At 43.2% G+C, this 24,316-nt stretch overlaps 1 protein-coding gene across 6 annotated transcripts in view; it reads left to right on the forward strand.

Annotated features, from left to right (window-relative positions):
* MAMDC2 (MAM domain containing 2) overlaps window positions 1–24,316 on the forward strand; it is a 130,180-nt gene that overhangs the window by 7,626 nt on the left and 98,238 nt on the right. For 3 of the 6 annotated variants that reach the window (XM_059724782.1, XM_059724781.1, XM_019478068.2), the window contains one exon: window positions 16,676–16,789. Coding sequence is in view for 2 of the 6 variants with exons in the window: in XM_019478069.2 (XP_019333614.1) it covers window positions 16,232–16,262; window positions 16,676–16,789 (145 nt within the window). In the remaining 4 variants the exon portion in view is untranslated. Of the gene's footprint in view, window positions 1–15,898; window positions 16,263–16,675; window positions 16,790–23,428; window positions 23,626–24,316 lie in introns of those variants that run through there. The other 3 variants (XM_019478069.2, XM_014608620.3, XM_059724783.1) reach the window with 3 other exon arrangements.

Genomic DNA, 24,316 nt, shown 5'->3' on the forward strand with positions numbered 1-24,316 from the left:
GCAAGTCTAGGTGAATAAACATTTTCAGTTGCCCGAATAACTTTCTGCCATCACTAACTTTTATCCAGACAGTATTTTTTGAAAAGTGTACTGGTTATTACTAGCCAAATTTCAACCTGACAATCAAAGATAACAGCAGGTAGAAATATACCTCTACCTCTAAATTTGGAGTCACATAAGTCTTTCATCTGATTTTTTTTTTTTTTTTTTTTTTTAAAGTTCTCTTTCCCCTGGATATGTAGGATTTCTACTTGGGCAGTCTTTCTCCTTACATATACTCAGTGCAAATAATAATAGCTGCAGTGAAGTCAAAAGTGTTACTGTGGAGTAAAACTGAGATAAAGGTAATGGAATAGGCCCTAAAAATGTTTAAACAAAATATACAGGCTTCTATGACTATTGACACAATGTATTTTTCCTTACTAAGGAATCCAAAAAAATTGAACATGAATATTCCTACAGTGTCACCATGTGCATTCCAGTTCTTTCTGCTACATTGTCCTTATTTAAATCCTGAAATAACCTTTCCCCGATGGCCCTTCACACTTTTACATATATGCAGGCTGCATATTCATTGATGAAAACAAATATTTGCAGTGTCAGGCCAACAACATAATGAGTTACTCCAATTAAATAAATGGAATGTTAAGAGCGAATTGGATACATAGCAACACTGCAGGTCTGTTGTGCAGGATTTATTTGGTATGTTAGGCAGTCAACAAGTCAAGGCCTGTAATTAAAGTAGGTGTTACATTAAAGAGGCTTTCTTTATCTTACAAAGCTTATTGAAATACTTGCATGTAACATGAACAGGCTATAATAACCCTGTGGCAACACTAGTTTATACAACTTCTATTGGCATACATGTATTCAAAGTTCTGCACATCTGCTGTATGCATCAGTATTAGGTTAGGAGATAGCTACTGGAACTTCCATAGTTTGGAAGAGTAGTGAAAACGAAGCTCTGATTCTATGTGATAATTAAATTGCCTAGTGTTTGAAAGAATAGAGATGTTAGCAATCATCTGCTTCTCTATTAATTTTCTTTATAGCTTGAGTTGGATTTTTGTTTTTTTTTTTTTGCAATGTATTTGTAGAGTTTCAGTTTGGATGGGGCTATGTTTCTGTCTTTGGGTGAAAGTGCTGTATGTATTTCAGCAATGTTAAGATTTTAGGTGTCATTACTCAGTTACTTTTTTGCGAAGCTGCTCAGTAGTAAAGATAGCTTAGAGCAGTACTGGTCTCAAAGGCATATGTAAACACTGATTATTAAGAGTGTAACAGAGCCAATGTTCTCAACTGCAGATTTGTTATGTTAGCCATAGCCAACACTTCTTATTTTAGGGGTCTATACTCTCGAATTTACAGAACTGCTATTGCTGTAAAGTATTCCTTCTATTTTGTAAAATCCCTTATTCTTATAGTGCTCATTTTCTGCTTCTTGGGAAAGAAGATTAATTTCAAGAGGAAAAATGAGAAAGCTGGGAGAGAAAGAGTGGAGAAAGGGAGGAACAAAGAACTGAATAAGAAATGGACTAGGGTCTGGGTGATGAGATTCTGCAGCACAGAATTCAGAACCTAAAGGTAGTATGTATGCCATGGCCCTAGAAAGACATTTTACAGCTTAGACCTAGAGGCCTCTCAATATTATAGCACTTCCCAAGACTACCTTATGGGCTACAGCCTTGCCCCAATAGGACTTTCTTGGTTACAGTCCTGGCCCTAACAAGCCCCTGTAAAAGCATTTGCAAGGGGGAGATATAATGCTATCTCAGGAGTGCCAACATCAGAGCGGGCTTCTTAGTCAGTTATGGGGCTTTGAGGGCCACTTCATGCAACAATGTAAACTTTACTGCTTCTGCTTCCCCCATTCTCCCCTAGGCTATGGGCAGACATTTAAAAAGCCTGAGCATAAACGATTCAATCTTTGCAGGTTAGTCCAAACTGGCTAGGCTAAATCCCTTTTGTAACCGGACAGACATCCCAGAAATGCAGGCTCAGGCTAGAAGCCTGGGGGGCACTAGAGCAGCGCTCCCTTCCCTTGCATAGTACTGAGCTGAGTGGGAGAGGGAGGGTATGGCCAGGCCCCAGCAGGATGCTCTGATTAGTCCAGCAGGGAATTGATAACAGTGTTTATCACCTCTAACTCAGTGTTTATCACCCCATTAAGAAAACAACAGAGGGACATTACCAGCTGTTATCTGTTGATTTTGCGTGTTGATTCAGCATGGACTGATTTAGCCAGCATGTGGTCTGCTAGCTAATATACAAATGCTTCTCCACAAGGCAGGGGGGAGGGGGGAATTCCTGGGAGGGGGGTGAGCAGCTGGCAGTCCCTGCAGGACCTGTAGCCAGGGAGCAGAGGGGAGGATCCAGCCCTGCTATGGAGTAGAGAGCCCCGCCCAGCCCACAGAGCATGCCAGGATGCTGGGGGAGTCTGGTTTATCTTAAATCAGCAAGGGGTATGGGACAGATATTGCATAAACTGGTTTGAGCCAAATCAGTTAAGTCTGATACTAAATTCAACCAGGTTTATCTCAAACTGGTTTCAGCCATTTTCAAACTGGTTTATGTGCATTAAGCATCTGTTCTGTTATAGCTTTAACCTGTTTCTGATCACTTGAACTGGTTTATGTGTAATATCTGTCCCTAGCACTAGGGGTTATAGTGGGGATCTCACCCTGGCTTTCTAAACTTACATTCTTAATTGTCAGTTTTCACTTTTTGTTTCATCTCAGTTCTATTTTCCTTATAACTTGCTCCAACTCTTTCTCCTTCTCTCCCTCTTTTTTTTTAATTGCCTATTTCCCCATTTTTCTTTTTCTCTTTGCTTCTGTCTTTACCACATCTCCAGTCTTCTTTGCCTTTCTCCTTTGTTTTCTTTCAAAGTCTCCAAGGCAATATCATCTAAAGAAAAAACTGACCACTGGCTATTTGTTTGTACATGATGGGTTTTTTTTCACTATGGCAACCCTTGTTATTTCCATTACATGATCCTGTCAACTACACAGAAGAAAGGTTCAGTATGACGAGATAACTTGGCATTGGATTTAGTCACACAGTATCGCAACGTCTATGGTGAAAGTGGGGTAAATCTATTCTGTACATTGTGAGTATCTAAGAAGATTCCAGTAAGCCTGGATAAATATGTTGTTTGTAGCATAACTAAGCAACCATATTCTAAGTTAAAAAAAAAAAGTTATACACAAAGTAGTCTATGATTATAATGTGAAAAAGACCATAAGGGAGACTCTTATGCATGGCAAAGTCAGGCAAAGAAAAAAAAAATCACAAGCCAACAATGCTGGCTCCCTCTCAGTGACTGACATACAGAAAGGTTCCAGATTTCCTCACTTACGTTACAAACATCAGCCTCCTTCTTTAGTTAATTAGTTTTCCAGACCGTGTTTAATCTTTAATAAAAGGGGTGCCAACTGCTTGCTGCCTGGAAGGAGCAGGCTATTGCTGCATTTCATGATCATGTCACTTCATTAACCAGAGTAGAGGAAACAATCAAGGACACCCAGAAGAGGAATTGAAATGAAACTCAATGATCTGATTGCTGCTTTGTTTGTCATAGACCTACTGGCACTAATATTGGCGGATTAAATAAGAAACTTTTTTTTTTCCAGTGAAAAAGCTAGAGGGAGAGACAGACTGACTCCAGGGAAATAAAAATGTTCCTGATCTAGTTTTACTACTAATTAATGTTTTATAACATCCATAATGTCTGATTCTATGTTTTTTTTTTTAAAAAAACCAGACAGTTAGCAAACGGCTAGATCATGAGCTACCTGAGCTTTGGCTAGAGGCCTTGTCAACTCCCAGCTTGTCAGGTAGCTTGTCAGCTCCCAGTTATAAAGGACTTGAGAATTTAATACCATTCTTTAAGGCTAAACCTTCTTTTGTACATAAAGGACCCCTGAGATGACAGGACCCAGGGTCTACGTGAGGGGGAAAATGGCAATACAGTGTCCTCGGCCCCAAGCTCAGGGGCCCCCAAAACTCGGATCACTCTCTTTCCTGTTTCCAAATGGGAGATGGGGACCCTTACCCAAGTTTCACCCACAGGCCCTGGAAGAACTGCTGCAGTTTCTCTATGCAAGGTGTGAGGGATAGGAGTTCAGAAGTATGCACATGGTGTCACACTCTCTTTGGCTAGGGACAGGCATTCAAAAAATCTGAGCTTGAATTGATTCAATCTTTGCAGGTTAATCTAACCTGGCTAGGCTAAATCAGTTATGTAACCAGACAGATACCCCAGAAATGCAGGTACATGTCTGCAGTTGCTCAGGCTAGAAGCTGGGTGGCACTAGAGCAGCCCTCCCTTCCCTTGCAAAGTACTGAGCTGTGGGGGGTGTGGCCAGGCTCCAGCAAGATGCCCTGATTAGCTGAGGAGGGAATTGATAACAATGTTTATCACCTCCTAACTCAGTGCTCATCACCCCATTAAGAAAACAACAATGGGACATTACCAGCTACCTGTTGATTCAGCATGGACTGTAGTCAGCATGTGGTCTGCTATCTAATGTGAAGACACCTCTCTGCAAGGCAGAGGGGAGGGGGGAATTCCTGCTTAGCAGGGAGTGGTGAGGGGGAGGCGGGGGAGCAGCCTGTAGTCCCTGCCAGAGCTGCAGCCAGGGAGCAGAGGGGAGGGGCCAGCCCTGCTGTGGAACAGAGAGCCCCACCTGGCCCAGAGAGTGTGTTAGGATGCTGGGGGGAGTCTGATTTTTCTTAAACCAGCAAGGGGTATGGGACAGACATTGCATAAACTGGTTTGAGCCAAATCAGTTAAGTCTCATGCTACATCCAAACAGGTTTATCTCAAACTGGTTTCAGCCATTCTCAAACTGGTTTATGTGCACTGAACATCTGTTCTGTTACAGGTTTAAACCAGTTTCTGATCACTTAAACCAGTTTATGTGTAATGTCTGTCCCTAGCATTCAGGAGGAGTCTGTGCCTGCATGTGCAGTGGGGCTTGAGAATAAGTGAAGCAACAAGGTAGGTACAGCAAGGTACTGATGTATCGGCAACTATTCCCCAAAGAAAAGAAGTGCAGGACTGGCAGGGACAACCTCCAAAGTCCTGAAACTGCTGCAAAGAGGCTCCTTTGCTAGTCCATGACTTGACAAGGAAGGCTACCTCTCCCCTCAGCTCGTTGCACAGACCCTAGTTACTTAGGCATTGCCCTAAAGGATCTGGCCCTTAAATTGGGCTCAGAATTGCAAATCTAAGCATATGACTGATAAGTTTGAACTCCTTGACTGCTAATGTAGAGATGGAATTATTATGCAATGAATTTGGAGAGGAGGAAATTAACACTAAAACCTAATTTGGTAACTTTCGTGCAATTTCTAAACAGGTTTTGGCTCCCTGACTAAACCACAAAGTATAATTTTCTTTTTAAAGCCAGTCAGTACACCAGGTATTTAGTCTTAACAGAGATGTCATGTTGGATGAGCACTGATTGAGAGGATCATGTGTTCTAGACCACACTATTTCCTCTAGGCAAGGAGTATTATCAGCCCACTCTGCACCTGTCTTCTTCATAAGTGCTTTGGAATTTAGCCCCAGTCAGGCTTTGTGGTCAGTCAAACTAATTACTACATTTTGACATGTTCCATGAAAAATCTGCTGGAAAATACTGTAAAATCAAACAGAATGTACAGCTTCTGTGAAAGATACAAGAACTAAGGCAACATCTAGATACAGTTCCTAAAGTCACTCCTCATTTGGAACTTCCATTGACTTCAATTAAAATGCAAGCCTGATTAAGGACTTTACATATAGTCCCACTATTATTAGAAGCATTGATGAATAAAGCCCTAAACTGTGAGGAGTTTGGTGTAGATGCATAGGACCCATCTACACATTCATTAATGTGCCTTTGCTACTGTGCATTAAGTTTAGTACCTCTAATATGAGGTACTAGATAAAGGGGCAGTAGCTGCACAAATGCTCAGTAGAAAAAGCAAACTTTTTTTTGTGACACTTAATATGCAGTAAACTAATTCTACTATGCATTAGTGCATTAGCACGGTTTTTGCCATGATGTGCTAATGCACAGTAGAACAGTCCACTGTGCTTTAAGGCATCTTGTGTAGAGGTGCCTGCAGTCTGATAAGTAAGGTGTATCTAGTAAAAATAGACTCGAGTCCCTCCACACTCCCTTTGTTTCCTTCATCTTGAAGCCATACCTTGCTGAACATTTTACAATTGAAATTTTAAAATGAAGTTTTATTTCAAAACTATCAGGAGTCATTATTAGGTTGGACATCAAAGTATGAGTCAGATCAGAAGAGACAGTTATTTTTTTAGTTCTAATGATCCAGAAAGGATAAAATACTGTGGGCTGGATTCTATACTGATGTATACCAGTTGCAGCTCTACTGAAAGTGACTCTGGGTTCCAAAAGTAGTATTAAGCACATAATTTTGCTACTTGATAGCAAGATTAAGGGGAAAGCATCACTGAACACATTGTATAAGTAACTAGCTGTTGTGTGCAATGCAGAACAAATCCATACATCCAAAGTTCAACTCAGCTAGGGAACAGATCACTTCTGTTTAGGAACTTACTTAAATTGTGGTTTTGTGGATTTCATGAAAACCATGAAAAACAGTGTTGCCCGCAATTACCTCAGTCACCAAGAAGTCTGTGATTTCCCATGAAATCAACCAAAAAAAAATGGTAGTGACATAGACTGAGTGAAGGCGCCCTCTGCCAATCAGCGGTGAGGGGTGGGACAAAAAAAAAGGGATAGTGACAGAGAGTGAATAAAGGTGTCCTCCGCCAACCAGTGAGAAGAGGCAGTTGGAAACATGATTTCTTTTCAAAGCCCTTTCAGCCACCGACCTCCCCTCAAACAATGAACAACATAGCAAGTAGTAAACAAGCAGCCCCCTAAACAAAAATTGTGGAATAAGATGCATTCTGTACCTTATAACCCATTTGCTTTGCTTTTTTGATGCATTCCTTTCCAGAGGTGTTCCTAGAAAGTTTTGAACCCTGACCAGCGGCTGGGATGGCAATAGCAGTGGCTGCCATTCTTGCGCTTCATTTAAGAATCCTGGTGTCCTGCTTGCCCACCTCAACTATTCCTTTCTGTTTCTCTTAGTTATATAGTTACATTTTCAGTTCTTCAAGTCCAGTGCTTATTATATACTACATTTGATTGTTAGCATATGCATGTCATAAAAATATACTAAAAGGACAAGATTTTTCAAAACTGCCTAAGAGAATGGGATGAGCGGTTCCCATAGTATTAAAATTAATTAACGGTAGGTGAGCATCTAGATCCCTAAGACAGCTGGGGAAATCTCAGCCTTAGGAGATAAATTATATGCCTAATGAACTGATTGCCCTTACTGTATTTTTTGTTCTTCAGAACAAGGAGAACAAATTCATTTATTACAAGGATTAGTAAGATAAATGTTAGCCAGCCAGATGTCTTGCTATGGATCCACATCTGATTGACTATCTCTTTTCAGAGGGTAACTAGTAAGGTTTGTGCTCTGCGCCAGTGTCCCCCTTCTCTACTCTGTATTTCTCTCCCTGAAACTATTTCTCTGCAACACCCAAGCTGCTTGCTGCTGTACCTCCTGCTCCATGCCAAGGGCTGTTGTCTCATGCTCCCCACTGCAGCAGCTGCACCAGCTCCAAAAGAATGTGGAGAGAAAGGGCAGGGATACCTGGATCAGCTATAGTTCAGAAGCAGAGGAATGCAGGGAGGAGAGGGATGTGCTGCTGATTCTTGTAACCATCAATTGCATAAGGGGGTGAATTTGGCAGCAAGAGAAACAGTGGCTGCAGTAAAGATGAGAGAGGGCAGGAAGAGCTGGGACAGCAGCAATTCAGGGAATACAGAGAAAGGGGATGCACCACAGGGCAAACCATACTAATCATGCCTCTGTGCTCAAGGGAATGATAGGTGGCTGGGGGCCCCCTTTAGGTCAACTGCTGGAATTAGTGCCCTAATCGCCTACCCTTAGTTATGCTACTGTAGCCAAAGTCTTCAGAGCCCTGCATCTGGTTTTCAAGCATTAGGAAGCCTTAAAAAAGAAGTGTGCTTAGCTAGGATAATTCAGTCTGTTTAGCATTAAAGAATCCTTTGCTAGAGGCTGTATTATACTAAATTATTTAAATCTAAGTTCTAAATTAACTTTAATAAGTCACAAGTCAGATCTGACTAGCATAATATGCTTAGTCATCCTGACTAAGTACAGACAGTCAAAAAGCCCAAGGATGAATTGATTCAATCTTCACAGGTAAGTCTAAACTATATAGATTGACCTGATAAGCAGATGAACAGACATTCACTTTTGATTCCAGAAATACAGCCACATGCCTGCAATGGCCCAGGTCAGAAGCCTAGGGGTGCTGGAGCATGCCTCCCTGCTCTGCTGAAGCAGATAGCTTGAGCAAAGGCTAGCCACCCATGCTGCAAGGAGGGTCTTACAGGGGAGGCACAAAGCATCCTGGGATGTTGGGGGACTGAGTTAACTTGAATCTTGGTTGAATGTAGTATCAGACTTACACTTATTTGGGTCAAACCAGTTTATACAATGTCTGTTCCAGACCCCTTCCTAAGTTAAACTAGAGTCCCCCCAGCATCCCAGATGTTTTGCAGCCCTGGGCTGAGCTGCTCCAGAGAGCAGGGCTGGTTCTGCCCCTCTGCTCCCTATCCAGAGCTCTGGCAAGGACAGCAGCTGCTCAAGCAGAGATCCCCCACCTCCCTGGCTCCCATCTCCCACAGCACAAACCCCAGCCCCACGGACCCTAGTCATGTAGTATGCTAGCTAATGCTGAGAGGTATCTGTTTATGTGTCTCTCCAATTTCACTGGGACAGGCAGACAGAACAGTGTCTGCTTAGGGCTTTTTGGAGCTAATCAACAAGTCAGCTGGTAATGTCCCTCTTCCTTCCTTGGAAAAAGCTATTTAAGAAGAGCTTGAACAAATGAAAGAGGCTTTTGTTTTGTTGATAGGCTGATTAACACAGTGTTTATCAGCCCCCTGCTAGCTCCCTCACCTGTCAGGTTTGCAGACAGTATGAAGAAGCAGGGAAAGAGAGATTGAAAAGCTCAGTATCATCAACAAATGCATACCCCGCTCCTCCCCTTTGCCTCAGAATACTAGCTGGGGTCTGGAGTCTGGCAACACTCCCGTCTCTTGAGCAGTGAGTGGGGAATAGCTTGGGATGGTGCAGGCAGGGTGTGGGGTTACCCCTCTCCCTAATCAGAGCATCTTGCTGGGTCCTAGCCATGCCCCCCCTTAACTCAGCACTGTGGGAGGGAAGGGAGGCTGCTGTAGTGCCCCTTAACTTCTAACCTGAGCCACTGCAGGCATGTGCCTGAATTTCCTCAGTCCAGAGAGAATGTCTGTACAGTTGCAAATGGTTAAACCTAGCCAGGTTAGACTAACCTGCAAAGATTGAACCAATTCAGGCTCAGACTTTTTGAATGTTTGTCCCTAGCCCTGCTGTGTTACAGATTTGAACCAGTTTCCAATTACTTATACTAGATTATATGTTATTTCTGTTTCTGGCCCCTGAGAGAAGGCAGGCTGGTGATATAAGATTCTAGCACTTGTATTATAAAATCATTTTAATCCTGATTTCTTTGCTGCTGTTATTTATATCTATATTATTGTAGCTTCTAGGAACACTAGTCAGAGACTGGGACCCCATTATGTTATACACTGTGGGAAGACCAAACAAACAGGCAGTCCCTGCCCCGAAGAGTTTACAATCTAAATGTAAGAAAAGAGCCAACAAATGATTAGAGAGAGAGAGACAGGGAAAGGCAAGGACACAATGAGGCTATAATTGGTCAGCATGTTTGGTAGTTGCCTCAGGACACCAGCAGTCTAACAGTTGTCAAGTTTGTATGGTATCACAGCAGAAGAGAATTTAAGGTGGAATTTGAAGGCAGGCAATGAAATAGCTTTGTGGATATTAATGGGATCTGCTCCCAAGTGTGAAGGACAACATGGAGAAAAAGCACCAAGGAACTGCTTTGAAAATTTAACTATTGGGTGAAGCTCTCTGGAGTCATGAATTGACAGGGGTGGTGCTGACATCCTGATAGTGGTAGATAAGTAGAGTAGGGATAGGCTCTGAAAATGAATTTAATTAACTTATGTTTAATGTAATAGACTGAAAGGCATCAGCAGAAGGGTGCAAAAAGGGATGCCATAGTCAAAAGTAACAGTCTAAGTAAATTACGTTTTCAGCAGTATTCAGAATGTACATGACTTGGGCTACAGTAAAGAATGCCCTTGATTTAGACTGCAAGGATCCTTTTAATATTAATTGTTTGTGAAAGAAACTGTTGGAGAAAAAGAGTTAATAACGTTTCAGACAAACTAAACCATTTACTTCTGAGACTGTAGCTTAATTCTGGAGTTTCCTTCTATTACTCAGAACAGTTGTTTTGAATTTATCACCACATTATAATGCAATTTAATGAAAGAGAGAAGTTTCTTTTCAACCAAAAACCAGAATCTGCTTTGGTCAGCTCCAATGTAATCTGACTTTCCACACATCTGGGAGATAGACTACAGAATTAAATAACTGCAAAAACTAATGTTCATGGGACTTTAGGCAAGACAGGAGCACTTTCTATTTGATAGTTCATTTTCAGATTTGCATTTTCCTGGAATAATCTAAGCAAACAAATTGGTTTAATATGCTCCTGTAGATAAAGCAAATTGCTTCTGAATAAGACTGATATGTCTTTCCCTAACTTCAATAACTGGCCAGTCAAAGCTGAATCTTATTTAGCTATTTCCTCTCTTCCTTGGTCACTACTTCTTTGTTTATTTTTGCATATGGGGTCTTGGCCCTCCAAACTACAGAGAAATGGCCCTGCTACAAAAATTGGATCCAGATTCTGTATCTTTCCCATGCCAATACACTTGGGGAGAACGAGTTGGTAGCTCAGATGCAAGATTTGCTGGGTTCAGTCCCACATTTATGTTGCCTCCACTTTCAAATAAAGGGATCTGGATCATGAAAGACCAAAGCATGAAGCATATAAGCATAAGGAATTTTTTGCCCTTCTGTAGCACTTTTGTCTGAGGATTTCAAGACACTTGCAAACTTTAATGAATAAACACTCATCCTACCTCTGTGAATTGGGAAGAATTACTGTCTCCTGTTTTTTTCAGATGGAGAATCTAGAGCATAGGGAGGGTAAGAGATTTGGCCAGAGTTATAAACAAAATAAACGTTGGAGCCAAAAATAATACTTGGGTGTCTGGAGTGCTTTAACCAGGAGGAGCAGCTTTCACCCTAAAAGACATATGGATCAATTCAGCACCTGGTAAATCAATAAAAGGGTTCACTCAGACCTGGATTGGGCTCTGTGGGGGAGTTGTACTCTTGAGAGATTCTGGCATGAGCCCATTGGAATGAGTATATGTGTTATATATTGGCTCATCCATTAGAACTCAGACAGTGGATGTTACAATCCTTTCCTCCAAGTGATATGGTGCCCAACAACATATGATGCCAGGAGAAAAAAATGAACCAAGAAAATTCCTGGAGTGGTAAAATGAAGCAGTTGAAAGTTTCATCAGAGTTGAAACTTGGGAAATATGGAGGACAACTGGAGAAGGTCCAAACAGTGCTTTGTTCTCTGATTTACAAGCAATGCTTATCACCAGAGAGGAAGGCAGAGGCACTTGAGGTTTTTAATACTTTTCACTTAATTTAGGCAGGGAAGAGGTGCTTTGAAACTTTAATATGAAGATTTGAGGAGCACAGTACTTCATGAAAAATGAAACATATGAATGTTATATGTTTTTAAACAACAGGGGGAAAATGAAAACAGAAAAGAGTTTGTGACTGAGGTAAGGTTAAAAAGCCAGTATTGCAATTTTGCTGGACCAACTGGTTCTCTCATAAGAGACCAGAGTGTGATTTGGATCTGGGAGAAAGCACTCAAACTAACTACTAGAAGTTCCACAATTAACCCTTGAATTAAGCTATTGAGAATTTGCCAAGCAAAGAAAGTTATTCAGTCTAGAATGACTACGTGACTTTATGTGGGGAAGAATAAAGCTCTGATACAGTGGACATTATAGAGAACCCAAAATATAAACTCTGTGAAATAACTTTTTTTCCCTTGGTATGTTCTTTTTAACACAGCAAGATGACCAAGTAGACCTCAGTAATATTTAGGGCCTTGCCAACATGTTTATTCCAAGAAACAGATACAAAGATTCCTTACAATGATGAACTATGTAGGGAAATCTTTGCCAGACTCAGCCTTAGGAGTGGGCGATGTGGGCAACTGTCCAAGGTGCTGTAGTCAGGGGGTGTCACATGAACATTCATGCACACACACGTGAGCAGCCTGCTTTCACCCTGTCCCACCCCACTCCACCTTGCCCTGCCCTACCCCAGCTGATTGCCACCAGCAGCAGTGCCTGCCTGCCCACCTGCCTGCCTGGACCATGAAGCCACTCTGTCTCCCCATTGGACTGCACCCAGCACCCACCCCTGCCCACTTGCCTTTGCCTCCAGCAGTGCTTCTGACTTGGGGAGGGAGCGCCAAAATAAAAGTTTGCCCAGAGCACCACTTTCCCTTAGGCCAGCTCTGATCTTTGCCTTATGTAGATCTCCAACCTGTAACCTGACAGTGCTACACCGGCAACAATGAGCACGAGTAGAAATCCTGAGCCAGAGTTTGAGAAACTTAGTTGTGCACTTATTTGACAGTGGGGTTCCCTTATTTTAAATTTTCTGGAAAAAATTCCAAGGAAGGTATTGGTATAGCACTCTTATAGCAGTATGACCCATGCTGAAAACAAGTTGTTTAGGTGTATGATTGTATATATAGATATAGATACAAACCATCTGTTAATATGGTGATATAGAAAAGGAGGTCTTCATCCATGTTTTTATCCATGGCAGTAAAAAATGTCATATCCCTTTTCATGCTACTAGCTTTTGCTATTGTCAAAATGATCCTGAGGAACATAACCCTGTACATACATAGTAGTGTATGATTTGCAAATTGAATACAAACTTAAAAGACTTTATTCTCCAGAACTCTCTAGTGCAGTGGAACAAAGTTGAATGGTAGAAAAGTAGATCGTGTAGATTTCAATATGATAGGAAAAATGTCACAGAGATTGAGCCTACTTGAGAGGCTTTACTGCAAAGTAGACTAATCTATTGCACATTAAAGTATTATCAACATGTGTACTGCATTTACTGCACAGTAAATTAGTTTACTGTATGGTTGGTTGGTACCTGTAGATACAGGTAATTGATCTACCATGCAGTAGCAACTGTACAGTAGCGCACATGTAGACAACTGACTGGGAGCAAATTGCTCCTGGTCAGCCCAGGCAGCAGGGGGAGAGGGAATTGTTCTCTCCCCCAGACAGCTGCCTCTCAGCCCAATGCCAGCAGGGGCTGGGAAACAGTCCTGTGCCCTGGGCAGCTGCCTACCTCCTAACTCCATTCCCTGATAGGCAGAGGTGCAGGGCTGGAAGACAGGCAGCTTCTCAGGGCAGGGGACAGTTTCCCAGCCCCCACCCCAATCTGCTAATCAGAGCAAATTTGCTCCTGACAGGTGCACATGTAGACATGCTTCTGGGGAAACTTTACTGCACATTATTTTACTGTGCAGTATGCTTAAAGAGCATAAGTAGCATTAATAGCATGCATGTGTAGACACAGCCAGAGTCTCTCGGTGTGGCCTCAGCTAGCAATGTGGCAAGGGCAAAATATTCCCAGCCTTTCTCATTATTTTAAGAGGTAGCTCATAGCACTAGATAGTATTATTTAAAGACACCTGTATGGTGATACTTAAAGTGGTAACAGATACATTAAGGGCATTTAAAAAGGCATTTGTCTAGGTTCATCTTTTAAAGCAGAATTTACAGTGTTGCCAATGCTTGCATTTTTATCATAAAACTTGCTATATGCAGTTATTTTATTAAAGCCCCAGGTCTTGGAGGCACATAATTAATTCAAAACCTCAGCTTTCACTTAAAAAAACAATAGTTTTCATGATGGTGGTAGAGAAAAACATAAAAATCTGAACTCTCCAAGGTAAAATATCAGAAGATAAATAAGAAGACCTCCAAAGTTGTTGTGAGGAAGCAGTGTGGATTTTTTTTTTTTAATTGCTGGCTTTAAAAAAATCACATCTCATGATTTCTGGAACCTGACTCATGATTTTTGAACACTTTGGGTGGGCATATTATTGTGCCTACTGGATCAGATTTAGAAATGTACCCACATTAAAAAATGCACACCACATGAAGCTAGACAGGTACCTTTTCCCCCAATCTAATTTTTTACATGACTAGTGTCATCACTTAAGCTTGGGATAAATTTATTTTGCTAGTGCCTTTTACATATTCTCTCCATATCCTCTGTAGTTTTCTCTCATATCACAGATTTTTCCCTCTCCGACACACCAAATTTGTGCCACTTCTGCACTCCCATTCAAGCATGGAGGGTCGTGTGCCCCCCCAGATCTGTGTGCAGGGCGAGAGCGGGCTGCTGCTGTGGGCTTTGCCCCAGACACCAAACTTTGTTGCTCTGGCATTGCTTTCTCTCAGGTTACAAATGTAGATAGTGAATGTTAAGGGGAAACAAAACAAAACAAAGCAAACCAAAGTCTAAATGGCATGTTCTGGTTCATTAGCTATTTCAGGCAAAAGTTACTGGAGGACTCAGAGAATCCCAAAATTCAGCTGTGGGGTTTTGTCTTTGTCTGAGGCTGAAGTTGGTTCCTTATTCCCAGTTCCTTATTCCTGGTTCATTTTTCAAAGCTAATCCTTACATAGTTAAAGTATGTTAGTAATGAATTACACAAGCTGAAGAGTCAGGATTTCTGGAAATAAGGAACCAACTTCAGCCTCATTATTTCTGTGCAGAACACACAGGCCCAGGGGCCTGTGAGTTGGCAGACTGGCACTCAGAAACCATACTTTGGGCTGGGCAGGGCTCTGCCCAGACTTCTTCAATAGAGATCTCCAATACCAGGGATGTGTGTTTTGGAGTGATCCAAAGAGGATTTATCTTCATAAACCCAGCCCAAATCCAACTCTTTATTCAGGACTAAAAATGTAGTGCAAAGCCCTGGGGGCCAGTGAGTTGGTGGATTGGCATTCAGAAACCAAACTGGGTTGGGCAGGACTCTGCCCAGACTTCTTTTGGAGAGATCCCCAATGATGGGGATGTATGTGATCCAAAAAAGATTTCCATCTGTAATCCCAGCCCAAATCCAAATCCTTATTCAGGGCTAAGCGTGAAGTGCAAAGACCCAGGGGCCTGTGAGTTGGCAGCTTCGCATGCAGAAACTGAACTTGGAGTCAGGCAGGACTCTGCCCAGGCTTCTTTGGGAGAATCTCCAATGCCAGAGATGTGTGTTTTGGGATGACCCAAAACAGATTTCCACCCATAATCCTGGCCCAAACCTAGATCTTTATTTAGGCCCAGGGGCTTGCAAGTTGTCAGGTTGGCACTCATAAAACGAGTTTTGGGTCAGGAAGGAGCCTACCCAGACTTTTTTGGGTGAGTCCCCCAGTAGTGCAGACATATGTTCTGTGGTGATGTGAGAAGGATTTTGCCTCATAATCCCAGCCTAATCTAAGGTCTTTTTTCAGGGCTCTGTACTTGATACATGATATTACTTTTCATTTTTATGAGCAAATATACATTTTTAATGACATAGTAACTCTTTAGCTTGTCTAATTCATTACTAACACCCTTTAATTGTGTAATGATTATCTTGGAAAAAGGAACTGGGAATAAAGAACAAGCATTAAGGAACCAACTTCAGCCTCATAATGCATGAGTTACTTAAACCCTTGCTCTTACTCTCTCCTTTACTATTCAGCAGTGAGTGGTTAAGTGGAAGGTGCCTGTTGCAAGCTGTGTGGGTTTTCCCATAGTGTGGAGTGCAGGCAGAGGAGCACAGAGGAGTAGAGCAGCTCCTCCCTATTTCCACTTGAGCCAGGGACCAGCTGTCTAGCTGGCAGGCTTCCCTCAGTCTATGCAAGCTCAACCCATCTCTGCTGCTGCTTCCACTCTGGTGTCTTGTCCTGAGCACACAAGGAGGTTTGGTGCAAACATCTTTGCACACATTTGTCAGCTGCCTTGGAAGCTTTGTTTGTCCAAGCCTGGACACTTCCCCTCAGCCTCTCTGCCCTTGTATTAGTTCTACCCTAAAGAGCTGCTTTATTTCCCTGACTGAAGGGCAACGATGATCCTGCTCTGCATCCTCATTTTGCAAGGTAAGGGGGCTTGGATATAGGTAAAGGAAGTGGCAGGGGGGTGACCAGCAAACTTGCTCCTTGTTGCTGCTGCTCCCTGCCTTGTCTCTGTGGGCTGTTTGCTGTGGGAGCTCCAAAGGGAAGCAAGATTCTGGGAAGGCAGTCTGATTTTGGCAAGTCTGAGGCAGCATCTTTCTCTCAGGGCTATAATTTGAACTATGGCATCAAGGCAAAAAAACAAGAGCGTGGAATGCAACAAGTTTTTTCTCCTCCTCGCTGTGTCTCTTGCCTGTGCTTTGATGAATGCATGAGCCTGACACTGCACTGCCTGACAGTCCAAGTCACAGACTTGGTGTTATATTCTTCACTAGTCTTTTCATTCTGAGTGCAGAGCGATACTGTGTGTGTGAACTGAGCTCTCTTTGTCCCTGCAGTTTTGCCATTTACTGGAGCTGCCTTGCTCTTTGCTGGGTCTTGTGCCTTTGAAGACAGCAGTTGTGGTTATGAATCAGATGAAACATTTTTGCCATGGACTTTAAATGAAGAAGGTAAGGATTTTTTTTTTTTTGAATTTAAAGGGATATGCTCTACTTAAAACAAGTAATATCAACAAACATCTTTCTGTATCTAGGTAACAAGGAATTATGGAAGTACAAGAATGCAAGAAACTTAAATAGCCAATAAACTTTTTTTTCAGATTTTATTCTCATTAAATTCTAAGTGGACCCCAGTCAAGTCAGTTCACGTCCATTTCCAGTTGCATTTTGAGGTGCTCAGTCCTGTAATATTGATTTGCAGACACTGCAGGGGGTACTCATGTGTTTTAAGACACCTGTTTTCTCAGAACTCTTACAGAATTCATGGGCATTTCTATTAGCTTTACTTTTTATTGGGAAAAGCTTGTTTTAATCAAATTTTATTTTAAGTAACCTCACAATATAATTGTGCACATGCTTGCTCTCTTTCTCTACCTACCAACACAAAGCATGAAACTTTGGTATAACATTGCGGTTTGAGTTAAACAGATTTTGTGTTTTATATCAGGTATGGAAAAATTCTGTACACAATATCATTACGAGGCACACCTCACAATGTGGTTGTGCAAGGTCTTTTCTGGATGCAAAGTGTTGTTGGTTTTTACATATCCCTTTTGGTCCATTTTGTGGTACCAACAGGTTAAAAGGAAAAACTCTCCATTCTTGTTACTGAGCTGATAGTGGACTAATTGATTAGCAGTCAAAACCAAAATACATCTAGTCAATACATAATTGCTCCCATGTAAGAGTAATTCTTAATGGTCCATTTCTTAGTCCAAATTCCTGCTGATTATACAGGCAGTGTTACCAGAGTACAGACTGTGCAATTTGATACCCTTTATAGAATACATACAAAGTGAGTAAAACTGGGCGTGTCTACATATGCATTTACTCCAGACTAAGTTTACATTGGTGTAAACTAATCTGGTGTAAATCCTTTTGGGCAGGCATCGACACATGCAGAGATTAGGGAGCAGATTTGCACCCAGTTTTCTGCAGCCCTGCAGTGGGTCCCTGCTGCTCCAGGAGCTCCAGACGGGCCAGGAGACAGCTGTCTCTTGGCCCCAGGGGGCTGCCTTCTGCTGGGGTGGGGACAATGCCCCCATGCCCTGGCACTGGCTCTGTGATCAGGGGCATGGGGCTTGGAAAGAGCTGCAGAGGAAGGGAAGGGCAGGTCCCAGTCCCCTGTCCCAATATGCTGGTGGGGCAGCTAGCAGCTAGCTCATGGCTAGCTGCCCCACTGGCAGATTGCAGCAGGGGGCTGGGACCTACCCCACCCCAGCAGCTCATTCCAAGCCCAATGTCTCTATCACCCCGTTGCGGCATGGGGCTGGGACCTGCCCCTGACCGGGATAGTTTCCAGCCAGCCACAGGCTGTGTGGGGAAGTCATCTGCAACCCAGAGCTGGCTGGGGACTGCCTGAAACAGGACAGTCCCCAGCCACCTCCAGGCTGCATGTGCTTCCCCACATAGCCTGGGGCTGGCTGGGACCTGTCCCGGTCAGGGGCAGGTCCCAGCCAGCTCCAGTCTGGTCAGGTAACTGTTCCCATGCAGGGAGCTCCCGCCCCTGCTCTGTGATTGCAATTTTGATCGCGGAGTAGGGGCTGGGTAGTTTGTTCCCAACCCCCACTCCAAGCCGCCACTCTGCAGTTGGGGAGCAGGGTTTGGAAGCTCCCTGCTTCTGGGGCAGGAGGACATTGTCCCCACCTGGGCACACCAGGTAGGGGCTGGGGATCAAGCTTCCCAGCTCTTACCAGCAGGGAGCTCCCGGTGCTAGCTCCGCAACTGCAGGGCCGCCTCTGGGAGACCATTATCTCTCAGCCTGAGCTCTGTGGTCACAAGGTTCGGGCTGGGAGATCCTTATATCCCAGCCTGGGCTTTGTCATGGGGCAGGGAGCAGATTTTGCTTCCGGTCAGGCGCCTACACAAGCGCTATGGCACCATTACTTATCCCAAGTAAATTTGCTAGTTGCATTTGCAGGTACCAAATTTACTTGTGATTAGGGAGGTTTACTGGGAAATAAGCATGTGCATGTGAAGGTGCATATGCTTACTTTGCAGTAAATTATGCAAAATTAAGAGTCTTGTGTAGAGATGCCCACTGAGCATTAAAAATCTGCGTATTGGGCTGTTTCACTAGGTACAATACCATATGCATAAAATATAGATTCACGTAATAGGAGGGAGACTTATGCTATGTATTTGGGAAATATTTAAACTTCAAAATGAGGTTCAAGAATAATGACGAGATGGTGAGTAAAAATGGATGTAGATAAATCCCTCCCCTTGTCTGGCTGTTGCAGTATTCTCACTGCCAGAAGATTTTTCTATTCCCTGTCTCTGCCTAAATATTTAAAAGTGATGCAGCTAAGTGGATTTAATTTGTTTGTGGAAACACCATGGCAACTTAGTAAGAGGCTCTGCCTCTGTCTTCCCTACTTTGTCTGTTAACATCATACCTCATCATGCTGGCTCTTTTGAAAGTGGCACTTCCTCCTCTTGATGGACAAGAAACCAACAAAGTGGTGCTGCTTCAGCTGAGAGTGGCAGTGACAACTTGAGAGCAGCACTCTACAGAGACAACAGTAAGGGATGTACAGTAATTCCATGTTATGGAGATTCAAAAAATAGAATCCAACTTAGAATGCCAAAAAACACAATTTTCTGGCTCTTTCCTCTATCTGAATGAACACAGTAGCATTGCTAGCCAAGCTATAACTAAGCTTTTGTCATTATAAATCATGTTTTTAAGGATGAATAACTTGCAAAGTTCACTCTGGAAGCATGGTTGGGACACTAGAACTTTTAATAGGTATGGTTCTGTCAGTATTTCCATTGTAAACCTTTCCCCCTGCATTTTATAACTAAATCGCATCAGTTTAGGCTGACATTTGGCATACAAGGTATTAGTTTCTTAGAAAATGTATTTAGCATGGAACAGAAAGAAGCTAGTTCAGAATGATTTACTCAACATTGGATTTCAGGTGTGCAAACCCAGTTTGCCTTAGATTACTGTTTTACTCAGAAATAGAGAAAAATAGTTTTATTGCTAACTGATACTTGGAGGCCCATGGAGGTGTCTCTGATCAGTGTGTTCATATGTTGTAATTTATTGGCACAATAGAGGAAGCTAAGGATGGGGGTGGAAGTTCAATGTTGATTTGTTCCAGTTCAGGTTGCTTTAGAATCTTTAATTTTTTCAAAGTAGGATTTTCTATTTTGAATACGAATAGTAAAATCTCTTCTAGGGACTATTTGACTTGTAGTTTAAAATCGTTCATAACTTTCACCCTATAAAACTCTCAATAATGTGGCACCATGTTTAACTGTTGAGATGTATGTAGTTAAGCCCTGATGAGAAATTTCAACTCCATACTTGAAAGTTTTTTGCCTAATTGCCAAGGAAGCCAATACCTACTTGATAGCCATGCACAGATTGGAAACAAGCTAAATTTTACTTTCTTTTTTTTATACCTGTGCATTACCAGTTAAAACAGTGGTTTTATATAGATTTAATAGATGGGGAAATTTTGTTCAGATAGATGAGAACCATAAGTTGGAACTAGTATTGAGTATGAGTACCATGCATTTTTATCCTTTAAATACATTTTTTAAAGAATGATCTGATTTTTTGACACGTTTGCTTGACTGCTATTGCAGTCCTCATTTTAACAAAAGTCTTACTGGACAAATCAAATAACTGAAATACTCAGCGTTAAAACCAACATGTTATGTTTGAAAGAAAAATGCAAGACTGGGATCCATCTTGGGATTGGATCTGCTGGAGGTCATCTTGTGTCTTATGAATACTCTTTGACTTGAGTAGGGCTCCCTGGGTCCTTGGCAGACGTTACACTTAGTAATGTCTTACTACTTAAGTAGTAACCTGGCCACATATTCATGCAATTGATGATACAATATACAGAGAATAATCCATGGCTGTTGCACACATTTTGTGTAATAACTTTGTGACTGGTTCACATGGTGCAGCCTGGCCTGGCCATATGTAAATTGAATGTGTGGCCAGGCTGATCAGTGCTCCCAGCCTTAGTGCACCCCTAAGGCTGGGAGCACTTAATAAGTAACGGACTGGCACTCTGAGCTGGGCACATCAGGCACTCGCTTGCTACTTGGGGGTACGGGATCCCCCTGCAACAGCAATAGGGTGCAATTGGGATCTGGGCCCTAGTCCCACAATCATCCCATCTGCCCTGTATGTTAAGCATGGCAGGTCAGAGACACAATTGTTGGGATCATGGATTAGATCCCATTGTGTCTTTAATTGCCGGTAGCCCTGTGAACCTAATGTTCTGTTTGCATGGATCAGAATACAGGACTGGGTCCTGAAATTGCAAATAGTAAGATTCTGTCTGACAGCAGTTCTGGACCATTCATTTACTACTGTACTAAATGTTTACATTCCAAAATATGACTGCTACTGGTGCTTTCTACTAAAAACTGCTGCATAGAAAATAACATAAGAATTAAGATGGACTTAGAATGTTACAAATCTCCTTCAAAACGTGCCTGCCTGGTGCTAAGAGAGATAGACGCAAGGCCTGGTACTGTGTTGCTCCTGTCAGACTGAGTCTAAGCTGGATAAAAGTGACATACTGCCAGCAGAAGGTTTCCTGGTGTTCCAGTTCAGTTTTCAATACAAAGTTATATAACTAATGAGGAAATCCAGTTTGTGCTCGAGGTATTGTATAAAAAGGATTTGCACATTACTAGGTACACTATAAAACATTATGAATTTGTGGCACAGGAAAGAGGTTGTGTTATGTAATCATTAATTTGAAATCTGATGAGCAACGGATGAGTTAATGTCTGTACAGTGTTTTGAAGATATAAAGAGCTATGTAAGCATTAAATATGATGATTCTGTTATATACTGGTGACCTTCTATAACTTTAGAAATTTACTTAGTTAAAAAGGATATACTAACTATCATGCTAATAAAATATCCATGCATGGACTGTGGCCTCTGAACAAGGAATTTATATATAAACTCTGTTTCAGGATTTTGCAAGAGAGAGCAATCTCCCTGGTAGTAACTTCTTGCTTCATGAAAAAACCAAAAGGCAAGCCTGAATGTATCATCATAAGTGATACTTAAATTCAGTCAAGTAGTCAGAATTCATTATTGTAATAATATCTGCCATTACCAGCATCTTTTGTCAAGTTCAAGTCTAAATTTATGTCTAGCTACTGTCACAACCCAAAGGTGTGATTTTTGTTTGTGTGTGTGCTTTGGCACCACTGAATTATTTTCCCACCGTTTGAAGATCTCTTTGCAGGGTGCATTTCTTCTTTGCAGCACAGAAATGCACGTTGCAAGGAGTTCCTGCCATTTGTATTTAAATTTCTGCCCCACTATTGGTCAGTTCTAAATTATTCCCACGTGGCGGCTAGTGATTGGCTTGCTAGCCGTATAAGAGGCTTGAGTGGTTTCTGCCCAAGTTGGAGGACTCCACGAACATCAGGAGGAGGAGACTTCACGTCTCGTGAAGATCTCTAAGCGCTGTGGAGCCTGTTGGACTGTGGCGGAGCACAGGGTGCTCCTGCCACTTTAAGGGCCTGGAGCTGGCAGCCTCCAGGTGCCTGATTGCGGCAGCCATTTTGAGGCTTATATAAACCAGGCAGTTTGGCTGCAGGAGGTCAGGCAGCAACATCACCTGGCCGTAGGGCTGCTGTGATCAACCTGGAGGTAAGGGGGAGCTGTAAGGGGATGGCAGGAGGCTCCTGGTCCTGGGCATGACCTGAAACTGCACCCTGCCAGGAGTGGGTGGTCTGGTGGGGCTCTCAGTGGCGCGGGAGCCCCCAGGAAATGCCAGGCCAGTTATCACCCCGGTGAAAGGCGAGTCGGGGCGCCTTAACCCCTAGCTCCCACCACCACTGGGTGGGTGACCCCTGAGTGTTATGGGGGCTGAGAGGGCCAGTGTTATGAGGGCCGAGAGGGCCAGTGTTGTGAGGGGCCCAGAGAGTGCGGACCCCGAGAGTGGCAATGATGTGGGCGAGGTGCTGCGGTGGCTCCTAGGAGGAAGGGAGTAGCGGCACGGTGAGGCCCGGAGATAGAGTGAGTGGCTAGAAAGACCCAGCCCGAAGGGGAGAGTACCCTCAACTGGCACATGCTGGGCCCAGGACCAGAGAGGGTCAAAAGGGCCGGGGGCCCACCGCGAGGGACGCCCAAGAGCCGGGGGCCTGGGGTCCCGACTGGCCTTGAGGTGGGCCAGGGCAAGAGGCCGAAGGTTCCGGGGGAACCACACCTGAGAGGGGAAGATAGCTTCGGGGGGGTGAGGTAGCCCAGTTGACGGCAGAGTGGCTGCCTGTGTAGCGAAGATCATAGTGGGGTCTTGCATGGAAGATTCTGGGGCCCAGTGTGGGGCCAGTGAGGTAGAACACCATGATGCCATCTGCGAGGCTTGGGCTGCGGTATTAGGGGAGGTCGGAGCCGCAGAGCGCCCCTTGGCATCGGGGCAGTACGAAGGGCAGCCTCCCGCTTAATTAACAACTTAATTGAACTAGTTATCATCAAAGGCGTGGCGGGCGAGATAGGCGGGCGGTTGCCCAGAGACAGGGGGCGGGCCATGGAGATTGGCCCGAGGAGGCCCTCTGTCACATGGACCCAGCGTGAATATCAAGAAGGCAACAGGGGTCTGATCAGCCTCTAGCCTCTCCCCGTTGCCGAGCACAATCCTCGACGTATCCCTCTTCCCTGCGCGCAAACAAGGATCCACGGAGCCTCGACAACTCCGTGAGAGTGAGAGTTTTGTCCAAGTCCTCAAATGGGGATTTAAGCGGAGCTTTACCTGGGGAACTTTCCAGCCTACACCGTGACCATCTATGGTGTAAGTAAACAATCTTGAATCAACCACTAAGCATCTGTGCCTAATTCTAGTGTGTCGCCTGCTTTCTCCGACCCAGCGTATCCGGGCTGCTGGCCACAGCCCGCGGCGCAGAAAAAGGGCCCCGGATCGCTCCCGGCCCACACAGCTACCTTGTGAATATGGACTTTAGAGACCCCTAAAGGTTGGGTTTATTCAAGGCTGTAATTCCATGTCAAGGTTCTGTTAATATGATGGAGCTTTTGTAACGTTACTTTTTAGATTCATAACCTCCTAATTACATTATATGTCTTGTATAAAAAGTGAGGGTCTCAGCTAGCTATATTTAAATTTTAGAATTAATGTACTAGGGTTTTACAAATAACTTCAGCATTTTTGCAGGAAAAGACACTTCTTTAAGAAAACACCTATGTTTCAGAAATGTAATGGTTTTTGTGATAAAGCTGTTTTCTTAGTCCGCTTGGTCATTCATACATCCCACTTTGGCCAAGCTTCAATGGTCCTGAATAGGTTTGGTACAGAATTGCTCTAAACCATAAGAATATGCTGTTTATGCTCCTGTCCATTACCAGGCAACAATTTTGGCTACAGTGGCAGGGACAGGGCCATGTATCTACCTAGGATACACATAGGAAACATCACCTGCAGTCAGGAGCATATGAGAGCTGCAATTGTAGATGAAGTGGTAACTGCA

The sequence above is a fragment of the Alligator mississippiensis genome, chromosome 3 (genome assembly GCF_030867095.1).
Source record: "Alligator mississippiensis isolate rAllMis1 chromosome 3, rAllMis1, whole genome shotgun sequence".
NCBI classification, from domain to species: domain Eukaryota; kingdom Metazoa; phylum Chordata; order Crocodylia; family Alligatoridae; genus Alligator; species Alligator mississippiensis.